Source organism: Macaca nemestrina, chromosome 17, assembly GCF_043159975.1.
Source record: "Macaca nemestrina isolate mMacNem1 chromosome 17, mMacNem.hap1, whole genome shotgun sequence".
NCBI classification, from domain to species: Eukaryota; Metazoa; Chordata; class Mammalia; order Primates; family Cercopithecidae; genus Macaca; species Macaca nemestrina.
In genome coordinates this window covers 83140390-83152402 of record NC_092141.1, presented here as the reverse complement: position 1 = coordinate 83152402, position 12013 = coordinate 83140390, and the positions used below count along the sequence as shown (strand labels likewise).

The following is a 12013-nucleotide window of genomic DNA, read 5'->3' as shown; positions in this document are numbered from 1 at the left end:
GCTCAACTCCCGGCCCGGGCCCCGCGCCCGCCCCGCCCCCCGGCCCCGCCTCTCCCTGGGCCCGCGCGCCCCACCCCCCGCCCCGCCGCGATTGCAGTCCCAGTTCTGGGCGGGGATCTGTCCTGGCCGGATAGAAAGAGGGACGTGAAAAAAGCTCCCAGAAGTCTCTAAATCGGTTTCAGTCTCGAGGTCCCCGAGCTGCTGCTTATTTATGATCAGATCAAGGGTATAAGGTGTCAGTGGGGGCAGCCAGCAGTCACAGGCCAGAGAGGGGCGACTGCCCGTCCCAAAGGTTTGTCACAGGGTAAGTAACCGACAGACTGGGAACGGAAGGAGGCAATCTTCAGCCACTCGGTCACTCATTCTAAATTCACTCTCAATCATTTTTTGGGCATCTATTGTGCAAGCCCTGTGGACTTAAAAAGAGAAATAAGACGCGGTCCCTGCCCTTGGGAGTTCCCGGCGCATCTGCCCCAACGACTCACTGAAGCTGCTTGCCGCGCGCCTGAGTGAGGACAAGGTGTCCTAAGGACTGAGAAAAATTGCTTGATTCTTCCTGGCAAATGGGACAGGGTGAGCTTCCTGGAAGAGGGGGCCTTCGAGCTGTGTAGTGGGGAAGGTAGGAGAGTGATGAGAGCGCCCGGAAGGGACGAGCATTCGGGGAGACCGAAGCGCATGCAACAACACATTTGTTGAGCACCTACTAAGTGCCAGGCACTGTTACATGGGTGATGTAACAACAGCCGACAAAAACCCTGACCCCGAGCGCAGGCACTGCAGAGGGTGATGACAGTACCCGGGAAGATGCCGAACGCAGGCCAGGAGGGGCTCTGGGGAAAAGCAAAGGCAGGGGAGGTTGCCCATCGGGGAGCCTTGCGTCCCTAGGCCCTCAGTACTCTGCACACATACAGAGGCCCCCACCCATCCTGTAACCACAAACTGCTTGGCGTGACTGGCCAGCAGAGGGAGGAGCCCAGGCTGAAGGACAAGTAGGGGTCAGGGGTAGGTAGGGTGGAGTGATGGGGTCGAAGCAGATTGGGTGTAGAGACCGCACTGCGCAGCCAGCCTGAGGGGTGCATAGCGACCCCGGCAGAGATGTAGGTGAGAAAGGAGCCCCGGGAGGATGGGGGTGGGGCTCCTAGGGTTCTGGCTGAAGGAACCAGGTGGATGCTGGCAGGCTGAAAAGGCTGGTAAACACACGTGGCTGCTGGGGGGTGGGGCTCCAGTCACCCCGTGCTCAAGGGCCCTGTATCCATTAGAGGGAGTCCTGGCTTCGAGGCCTCTCCTCGTGGCCGTGATCCCACAGTTCTGGGGCCCTGCAGGAGCCCAAAGCTGAGGGGCACGGGAAGTTGGAAAAAGCCGTTCTTCTCTCATTGGGGTGTCTTTCAACAAATTTTCTTGAGCATGTTCTGTTCTAGAAGCTAGAGTAATGGATGAAACACACGTTCCCGCCTGCACGGCGTCTACAACCTAGTAGGTGAGGTGAGGTGGACTTGCATCCTGCAAACAGCGATTACAGCCCTTGCGAAATGCCAGAGTCCCTGCTGTAGGGAGGAGATGGAATGTGGGCATCGGGGTTGTTTCCCAAAGGACAGTGACATGAGCTGAAGGACAATCGGGAGTCAAAGAGGGAGGTGCTAGGGGAGGCCTCTGTGCAGAGGGAACAGGACCTGTGAGATCAGGGACTAGGACCGGTGGAAGGGGAAGCAAGAAAGTTCCAGAACAGGAGAGGGGAGCCGGAGAACTGCAGAAGGCAGACGATCAGCTTGGAGACTGCGGCAGGGGAGGGAACTTCTTTGGGTGAAAACCTCATTTTAAAAGGTCTTGGTCTCTTGACTCAGTCCCTGCAGTTGCTGGGGAAAGTGGACTCTTCGGGTAGGGCTCCGGTAATGGCCTTTATAGCCCCTGCCCTCAGAGGCCCCCCAAGTGGGAAGGGCCTGCCTCCTAGGCAGTGGGTGGTCACAGAGGACTGACTTTGAACCCAGTACAGGGGAGCCCCAGGAGGCTGGAGGCCTGCCCATGGCACTGGAAGAAAAAAACTGCGAAGGCTCTCCCTCAGGGCTATTCCCACAGCCACCGGAATGCAGCCCGGACTATCCAAACCTGCTCAGCCCACCTGCCCCCAGCCAGACAGCGACCATTCTAGCTGCTTCCCCGGAGGCCTGCTGACCCAGAGAGGTGTCAAAAAGCTGAGGCAGAACAGGGACAGACCTCCCAGAGACTCAGCAGGGAGTTGCAGAAGTCAGCAAACCAGCAGCTGTAGTCCATCCCCGTCCCCCTCATTCACCTGTTACGCACCACTTAGGGGCTTGCTGAAGCCCCAACAAGGCAGTGACCACCTGGGAGCTTGGAAACACACCTATGCCCCAGACCACTGCGATCACAACCTCCAGTCAGCCCTGGCCACGGGCCCCAGATGACTCTGAGTCACAAGCCAGGGCTGGGAGGCACTGTATGAAAGGCGGCCTTCTCTACACAAGGCTGGACACACCCCTTCATGGCCTGTCTCCTAGGAGCTGGGGCGAATCTCTGGAGGATGTGCTGGGAACAAAGAAAACCCACGTGGTAAACGCTCACTCTTCCTTGGGAATCTGAAATGTTTACAGAATGGGGAAGGCTGAAAGTTGTCCACAGTGCCACACCTGGGGCTGAGGGCCGATGTACCCACCCTCTCCCAGAGGAAACACGACCCCCAACCAGACTCAAAACCACCTCACCCCCTCACAATCCCTACAGATATTCAAAGACTGGCACTTACACCTCACAACCTGAGTGCGTTTAAATGCCTAACACAATACCAAGTGCACTGTACACCACACTTTAAAAGGCAGACTCAGTTCCAGTGGGGCTGTCTGCTGTGGCACAGCACCACCTGGTGGCCACCCCGACCCGCGCACCTCCCTCCACCGTGTCCCCCCACATCCCAGTACCCTTACAGCAAGCCAATGAAAGAGGTGTTAATGTGGCTGTTTTGCAACTGAGGAAACGGGCAAAAGTGTAGTCATTTCTTCCAGTCAGTCAAGTTAGCGAGTGGCAGATGTGCTACACCATGTTGCACCCATTTTGGGACCTGTTTTAACGGCATGCCCCACCGTCACTCCCACATCTGCCAGTATGTTTAACCCCACGTGCTGTTTCCATCACGGCCTCCCCACATCTCCTTATTTTCAAACTTGGGCTGAAAACAGATGGCCTCATTTGCCCACTGAGATCATGTTCAAGATGAGGGATGTGCTGGGCACGGAGGCTCATGCCTGTAATCCCAGCACTCTGGGAGGCTGAGGCGGGCAGTGAAACCCTGTCTCTACTAAAAACACAAAAATCAGCCTGGCGTGGTGATGCATGCCTACAATCCCAGCTACTCGGGAGGCTGAGGCAGGAGAATCGCTTGAACCCAGGAGGTGGAGGTGGTAGTGAGCTGAGATCGTGCCACTGTGCTCCAGCCTGGGCGGCAGAGCAAGACTCCGTCTCAAAAAAAGATCAGGATGCAGGGAGGCAGCAACAGGACCCGTGTCCTGTTCCCACCGGAAGCTACTACCAGGTAGCATATTTTCCTTTCCCATCCTCAAAGACGAAAGACACTTAGGATTTTTAGTATTTTAATACACTTAAAATCAGTGTGTCTGGTTCATTTCAGTTCCTTCACTGCCAAACCTAGAGGAAAAGAGACAAAAGTAAGCCATCCACAAGACACATCTGAGTTGCTGCTGCTTGTCTAGATTTTGTACTTAAGCTAAAGAGAGCACACAAGGTTCAGAAATTAGATCCACCAGGGAAGTTTTGGTTTAGTGTCTGATAAAACGACTTGGTCTATTATATTCAATCTGTTCCCTGTAAAAAATGGGGATTATCGGTACCAGCACCAGCCTCGAAGGACATGAACAGCACTAAATGAGCTCTAACCTCTCTTCTGGCTAAGGAAAGGATTTCTGCTACTGTATATAATCTGAGAATCACAACTATTCCTCACACTCCCAAGAGCAAGAGCAGATTGTTAAGACCATAAAATGGGCTCTGAAATCTGGGAGGGATTCAAAACAAGATACAAGACGGCCACACATAGCAACCTCCCAAACCCCACCCGCCCCTGAAGTGACTTCAGGCTCACTCACCAGGGGGCAGGGACTGCTTCAGTTTCTCTGCCTTCTCTTTGTCAGTGATGACCAGGGTGTAAAGGTATCTGCTGCATCGAACTTTAAACTTCACATTGTCCTTATTTTTCTTGATCTTGACAGCTACCGGAGACCAGAATCAGGAATTAAATTGTATCACAAAAAACAAATGTGACACAGTCCACATGCAAATATACTCAAGCAGTCAGCAGCACGCAAGGGACAGTCAGCACCCACCTCCAGCACTGCCCCTCTGCACAAACAGAAAACACTATTACCCATTCCTGCAACTTCGAACTTTTATTGGGTACACTGAACACAGCATTGTAGAACATCCTCTATCAACCTTACTATCTTTCTTATCTCTACTTTTTTTTTTTTTGAGACAGAGTCTCGCTCTGTTGCCAGGCTGGAGTGCAATGGCGCAATCTGGCTCCCTGCAACTTCCGCCTCCCAGGTTCAAGCAATTCTCCTGCTTCAGCCTCCTGGAGTAGCTGGGATTACAGGGGTGCGCCACCACACCCAGCCAATTTTTTGCATTTTTAGTAGAGATGAGGCTTCACCATGTTGGCCAGGATGGTCTTGATCTCTTGACCTCGTGATCCGCCAGCCTTGGCCTCCCAAAATGCTGGGATTACAGGCATGAGCCACCACGCCCAGCCTATTATCTTTTTTAAAAAGGATGGAAGCATCGATAAAGGAGATGGGCCGTCTGCTGGGACTGAGCGCTTTTCAACACTCCACTCCTGGAAATCACGTCTCCGCATCTGAGATGACGTTCTGGGCCAGTAAGACAGAGCTTGTGCTTCAGGATGCCTCCAGCCACTGCACACAATGCGCACCCAGGCCTTTCCTTGAATTTATGTGGAATCCATTTTCTGGGTTCTTTCCTGCTGCCAAGTTCTATCTCAGGATCACAGCTCAGACCAGAAACAGCTCTAACATGTACCTCAAGTTCAGCTGCGTGGGGTCTGAATTGTGCACCACTCCGGTTATGTACTAGCAGTGTCAATGCATTGCCATCTGGCTGCTGCGAGACAACCCCTTCCAGGGAGTAGTTACCACTCCACGTACTCGCCAAATGCCATGTTCTAACCACTTTAAAAACTGCCCAGACACTCCCAGGAATTGTTGTAATAGCAGTGATGTGCCCATCAAGAAAAAGGTGGCTGAGGGCCGAACACAGGCTCTAGCGCACCAATGCAAGGACGTGGACAGATGCAGCACAAGACAATCTTGTCCTCGCAATTCTGCAACTCCATTTCTTTCCTCCTTTTTTTTTTTGAGACGGAGTCTCGCTCTGTTGCCCAGGCTGGAGTGCAGTGGCGTGATCTTGGCTCACCGCAAGCTCCGCCTCCCGGGTTCACACCATTCTCCTGCCTCAGACTCCCGAGAAGCTGGGACTACAGGCGCCCGCCACCGCACCTGGCTAATTTTTTTGTATTTTCAGTAGAGATAGGGTTTCACCGTGTTCACCAGGATGGTCTCGATCTCCTGACCTCGTGATCTGCCCGCCTCGGCCTCCCAAAGTGCTGGGATTACAGGTGTGAGACACCGTGCCCAGCTGCAACTCCATTTCTGCCAGTAACTGCTATGGGAATGGGCACATCAGAGGAAGCAGCACTGTGACTCAGAGCCTGCTAAGGCATGAGGTGCCTGGGCTCTTGTTCTTAATACATCCAGGCACCTGGGTATCTATCCAAACTAACCCATTTCAGTGTAACACTGACCCTAGCAACTGAACTAAGCTGAACACCACTTGCACAACATCTGGAGCTCTTCAAAATGGTTACTCAGTTGGGCGCAGCGGCTCACGCCTGTATAATCCCAGCACTTTGGGAGGCCGGGGGAGGCAGATCATCTGAGGTCAGGAGTTCGAGACCAGCCTGACCAACACTGTGAAACTCCGTCCTCTCCTAAAAAATAGAAAAATTAGCCGGGTGCCTGTAATCCCAGCTACTGGGGAGGCTGAGGCAGGAGAATCACTTGAACATGGGAGGCAGAGATTGCAGCGAGCCATGATCCCGCCATAGCACTCCAATTCCATTTCTAGATATATACCCTGAAGAACAGACAGCAACCACAGAAGAAATATTCGCACACCCATGTTCAGAGCATTATTCACAATAGCGAAAATGCAGAAGCAACCCAATGTCCATCAATAGACAGATAAACAAACCGTGGCCTCCCACAATGGAAAACTCGGTCTGGGTGTAGTGGCTCACACCTGTAATCCCAGCACTTTGGGAGGCCGAGGCGGGCGGATCATGAGGTCAGGAGATCAAGGCCATCCTGGCTAACTCAGTGAAACCCCGTCTCTACTTAAAAAAAAAAAAAAAAAAAAAAAAAAAAAAATTAGCCGGGCATGGTGGTGGGCACCTGTAGTCCCAGCTACTCAGGAGGCAGAGGCAGGAGAATGGTGTTAACCCGGGAGGCGGAGCCTGAGGTGAGCCAAAATTGCACCACTGCACTCCAGCCTGGGCGACAGAGTGAGACTCCACCTCAAAAAAAAGAAAAAGAAGGCAATGCTGACACATGCTAGAGAACTCTGAAGAGAAAGAAGCCAGCCACAAAAGGTCAAATATGCAATAGCAGACTCCACTTGTATGGGGTATCCAGAGCAGTCACATTCAGGGACAAACTGGAAGCTGGTTGCCAGGGACTGGGAAGAATTGGGAGCTGGTGTTTAACAGAGGGAGTTTCAGTTTGGGAAGATGAAAGTTCTGGAGATGGGTGGTGATGGTGGCAGCTTCCCAACAATGTGAATTTACTGAATGCCACTGAACTGTACAATTATGCTTTGTGGTCCAGCCAGGAGTGCAGCAGCATAATCACGGCCCACTGCAGCCTCAATCTCCTGGGTTCAAGCAATCGCTACCTCAGCCTCCTGAGTAGCTAAGACCACAGGCACATGCCTGGCTAACTTTTTTCTTTTGTAAAGACAGGGTCTCACTATGATGCCCAGGCTAGTCTCATCCATCTGCCTCAGCCTCCCAAAGTGCTGGGATTACAGATGGGAACCACCATACCCAGTATAAATGGTGAATTTTATGCTACGCCTATTACACATTAAAAATTAATATAACAATTTCAAAAGTTTTTTCAACAGCTACTGACACTTTACTATCTCCAGGGGACTGTGACCCCTACCTTTAAAGCTGCATCATCTAAAATCCAGGTTCCCAATTTTTTGTGAGAGACAGTCTCGCTCTGTCACCCAGGATGGAGTGCAGTGGGACGATCTCAGCTCACTGCAACCTCCACCTCCCAGGTCCAACTGATTCTCCTGCCTCAGGAGAGTAGCTGGGACTCCTGAGTAGCTGGGACTGCAGGCGTGTGCCACCATGACCGGTTAATTTTTAAATTTTTGGTAGAAATGGGGTTTTGCCATGTTGCCCAGATTGGTCTTGAACTCTTGGTTCAAACGATCTGCCCGCTTTGGCCTCCCAAAGTGCTGGAATTATAGGCATGAGCCATCACGCCTGGACCACCACCCTTTTTAAACACAAGCAAAGGGTGGTGTCATGTTTAACTTGCTCAGAAGGGTAAGTTATCTACTGGTAGAGTTGGGCTTTGAACTAGGCAGTGACCCCATACGGCCTGAAATAAAACTAACCTGATCACCTCATCTCTTTATACAAAACACTGGTAAACAGACATCATTCCCACCAGATGCTATTTGTTCCCACAGGTGGTCACCACCTCAAAGGTGACAGCCTGTTTTGGGTGATGGGGACACAAATATGACCCCCATCCCTGCCTACCCCCAACTCACTGAAAGGCTCTCCCTGTACACCAACCACCATCTGGCACCATCACTGGCACGGAGCATTAGCTGGTGTCTTCGCCCACCTTAACAGGCCTGTCCCATGCAACCCCACTTCCACATGTGACCTGATTCTCTTTCATACAGCTGAAAAAATATGACTCTGGGTTAAAGTAACATAACTCAAGACCTATCAAACACAAAAACACAAGCCCCCAAATCTTCAAGTATCACAAAGGGATAACACAACTACCTCTCTCACACTTGGTGTAAAACTTTAAGTGGGTAGCAGAGATGGGCACCTATCCATCGAAAATCTGCTGTTTAAGGATTTTCATGAATCACCTTCTTTCCCCTGTATGTACAAGCTGGGAGCAGACTCACCACAGTCCAACTTAACCTTTGTGACTTTACAATGGTGGGAATGCGATGTGCATTCAGTAGAAGCCCTGCTTCAAACTTTGATCTTGGCTGGGCGCAGTGGCTCACGCCTGTAAGCCCAGCACTCTGGGAGGTGGAGGCAGGTGGATCACCTGAGGTTAGGAGTTCGAGACCAGCCTGACCAACGTGGTAAGCCCAGCACTCTGGGAGATGGAGGCAGGTGGATCACCTGAGGTTAGGAGTTCGAGACCAGCCTGGCCAACGTGGTTAAACACCGTCACTACTAAAAACACAAAAATTAGCTAGGCGCGGTGGCGCGTGCCTGTAATCCCAGCTACACTGAGGCAGGAGAATCGCTTGAACGTGGGAGGCGGCAACTGCAGTGAGCCAAGATCGCACCACTGCAATCCAGCCTGGGCCACAGAGCCATACTGTCTCAAAAAAAAAAAAAAAAATTTTTTTTTAAAAATCTTTTTCTGGGCTAGATAAGTATGACACTTTCTGACACTGGCCATCGACCACAGGATCACGATATAAACGACTATATTGCACAGTGTGCCGTGCTCAACACATTACATGCAAATATCCAGCACTTCATTACAAAATGGGTTTTGTGTTAAGATTTTGCACAACTGCAGAAATTTGGTGTATTATACAAAAGAAAACTGAACTCCGGGCAGCCTGAGATGCTCGCAATTAGCTAAGATGGTCCTAGAATTCCAGGGCCTCAACGTGCCCCACACAGGTCTTTCTCATGGGAAATACGATGAAACCACTGGTCCCAGAGGGCCAGGCACACACCCAGACAGCCTAACCCGCCTCCTGCCAGCCATTCCGGGGAAGACGCTACCGGAGCGGTGGCAGGGTAGGCACCGGTCATCTTGAACCTTCGGAGCAACCACTTACATTTGGCATCCTTTCGTCGGGCTGTGAGCAGAAAGTCCTTGATTTCCTCAATTTTCCGAGGCTGCAACACAAAGGAAGCGGGTAAACAGACAGCAAAGATACACGTCTTCCGGTGACGGTGCAGTCCACCAGCTCCTCCCGGCCTCCGGAGGCCCTGGGGAGGCTCTCTCGCCCTCGCCCCGGATCCCACGAACCCACACCGGGAAGGCGCCAGGCAAGGACCGTACTCACCATGGCGACAAGGCGCGCAGGGGGCTGGCGCGGACCGGGACCTGCAGCAAACAGTCCTTGGCGTTAACACGGCGCGGGGGATGGCAGTCAACCCCGCTTTCCCGCCCTCCCCCGAAATATCGCCCCCATCGCACTCCCTTTTCCTCCCCGACACCCTCCACGTGGACCTGGGGTCCCCAGATTTCACCTGGCCGTGGATTGCCCCAGATTACCCTTCTCACCCGCGTACCACTCTAGACACTCACAGCCAGCAGCGACCTAGTAAAAGAACGAAAAAGGACGAGACTTCCGTTTCCGGGCAGTTAAACCCTCCCAACGGAGGAAACTGGATACGGTGCCTGCCGAGGGTCAAGACTCATGTAGGCGTTGGCACTTCCAATTTCAGCAGCCCTGCCCCCTCGTGGTCGAGCTCAACAGTGCAGCTCCAAGAATGGAATGGACCATCCTGGCTGCCGCCCTCCCTCCGACTCCCTCCTCCCACTGCTCCCCATCTCTTCCTTCTATGACCCCCGCCTCTTCCCCATCCACACTTCCTGTCTTCCCTCGCAACCTCCCAACCCTAGCCTGGCTTTGCTGGGTTTTAGTTCAGATTCAGTTCGAAGAGCTAACGCTTATTCTCCACGGCTTTCACTGGACCTGTGCACGGGACATCTGCACAGAGAATTCTTCATTTAATGGCAGAGACCGTCGTGTGCACCTTGTAGAACCTCTTGTTCTGGCGCCTCACGTTTTCTTCTTCCAGTCTCCTTTTTGGGACCTGAACCTGTCATGACCAGGGCCCTGGGATCTTCTTTCCGTAAGAGGGAGCGTTCCTGCCTGCTGCTTCCAGTTCCTTTAGGAATTGGTGTACAATGAAAGCAAGTTAAGGCCGGGCGAGGTGGCTCACGCCTATAACCCCAGCATTAGGGGAGGCCGAGGCCGGTGGATCGCTTGAGGCCAGGAGTTCGAGACCAGCCTGGGCAACCTAGTAAGGCCCCCCCCCTCCACACCCATCTCTAGCAAAAATAGTAATAATACTTCCAACAGCTGTGGCAGGGCTGCCCCTGGCTAAGTGTCTCACCTCTAGGGCTGATGGTGCAGCAGTGGGAGTTCTCCTGCTGTTGCCAGCTCTCACCACCGCCCCAGAGGGGAGAGGTGGACTCAGGACTTGAACCCCTGCTGGGCAGATTCCCCAGTCCAGGCACCAGCCACTACTTGGGGAGGCTTGGGCAGTTTGGGGAGGGCAGCCTTCCTTTCTCCCCCATAACATCCTTCAGGTTAGGCTCTTAGCAACGTGTGGTTATCGATTTTATTTTTATCCTCCACTTTTATTTTATTTCCAACCTCTCTACAAATGTCTACATTTTATTATATTTGTTTCCCCCAAATTTAATAACCACATGGCAGAATGTAATTGCTTCGTGCTTATTATTACAGAGCAGCCCTCCTGAAGAGAAAGAGCACTTTGCCGCGAGCTTTACTTAGAACTTATTTAACTTACGTTCCTTTCTTCCTCCCTCCTGCCCTTCCATTAACAAGCTCAGGCTGAGCACCTTCCTGGGGGTGCTGGAGATATAGGAACCAATAGACCTTGCCGCAGAGAGATCACAAAATACTGTAATAGCACTGAAGAGTCTTTTAAAGAAGCTGAACGTTGTCTCTGCAACTGTAAATGTGTCAGGATTCCAGCAGTGGGAAAAGTTAATTGGCAAAAGCCTAATTTTAGATGCCTAAAGGTTGGATCCCATCTGAGAATCATGAGTGCTTCAGCTCTGACCTGAGGACTTTCCTGTACCTTAGAGCCTGGCTTTGCCAGCCCCTCCCATCTTAGGCGATGCCTTTTCTGGTCTTTTCTACCCCACTGCTCCTCCACAAGCAACCACCCATTCAGCCAAGCCGAGGGGCCTCTTCATGTGCGGGGCACTTTCCGCCCTCCAGGTATTCGCTCTGGTGTCCACTCTGATGCCAAATGCTACTGGTCCTTCCGAGCTCAGCTCCCGCCTCCCCTTTTTCAGGCAGGATGCTTCACCCCTGACTTATGTCGCTTGCCACTCATACAGTGGTTCCTCGCAATCACTTCTCCGTAGGCTGCATGGAGGTGTTTCACTTTTCATACATGTGTACCACTCTTTTTATTTTTAATTTTTTTTTTTTTTTTTTTTGAGACGGAGCCTTGCTCTGTCGCCCAGGCTGGAGTGCAGTGGCCGGATCTCAGCTCACTGCAAGCTCCGCCTCCCGGGTTCACGCCATTCTCCTGCCTCAGCCTCCCGAGTAGCTGGGACTACAGGCGCCCGCCACCTCGCCCGGCTAGTTTTTTGTATTTTTTAGTAGAGACGGGGTTTCACCGTGTTAGCCAGGATGGTCTCGATCTCCCGACCTCGTGATCCGCCCATCTCAGCCTCCCAAAGTGCTGGGATTACAGGCTAGAGCCACCGCACCCGGCCTATTTTTAATTTTTTAAAACTTTTTTAGAGACACGGTCTCCCTAGGTTGCCCAGGCTGGCCTTTAACTCTTGGGCTCAAGGGATCCTCCTGCCTCGAGCTCCCAAAGTGCTAGGATGACAGGTGTGAGCCACTATGCCCCACCTTACCACTTTTCCTTGAAGGCAAGGACAGTGCTCGGTATTCTGTCGATAAC

At 52.3% G+C, this 12013-nt stretch overlaps 1 protein-coding gene across 4 annotated transcripts; it reads right to left on the bottom strand.

Moving 5' to 3' along the window:
* Positions 1-3582: 3582 nt before the first annotated feature.
* Positions 3583-9746, bottom strand: LOC105469112 (ribosomal protein L38). Of its 4 annotated transcripts, none has more exons than XM_011719705.2 (5): positions 9642-9746; positions 9397-9437; positions 9166-9226; positions 4113-4235; positions 3583-3654 (listed from the first exon to the last, which is right to left on the bottom strand). In XM_011719705.2, exons 2-5 carry the CDS (start codon positions 9397-9399, stop codon positions 3629-3631), a joined length of 213 nt encoding a protein of 70 aa, XP_011718007.1. In that variant the 5' UTR covers positions 9400-9437; positions 9642-9746; the 3' UTR covers positions 3583-3628. The 4 variants fall into 4 exon arrangements, with proteins under 4 accessions (XP_011718007.1, XP_011718004.1, XP_011718006.1 ...); XM_011719702.3 differs by having other exon boundaries at positions 9618-9726; XM_011719704.2 differs by having other exon boundaries at positions 9609-9694.
* Between the last annotated feature and the right edge of the window lie 2267 nt (positions 9747-12013).

Coding starts and splice junctions, on each gene's coding strand:
- LOC105469112 (XM_011719705.2), bottom strand. Junction 4,236..9,165: donor CCGACGAAAGGATGCCAAAT/GTAAGTGGTTGC, acceptor GGTCTCCGGTAG/CTGTCAAGATCAAGAAAAAT. Junction 3,655..4,112: donor GAAGCAGTCCCTGCCCCCTG/GTGAGTGAGCCT, acceptor CTTTTCCTCTAG/GTTTGGCAGTGAAGGAACTG.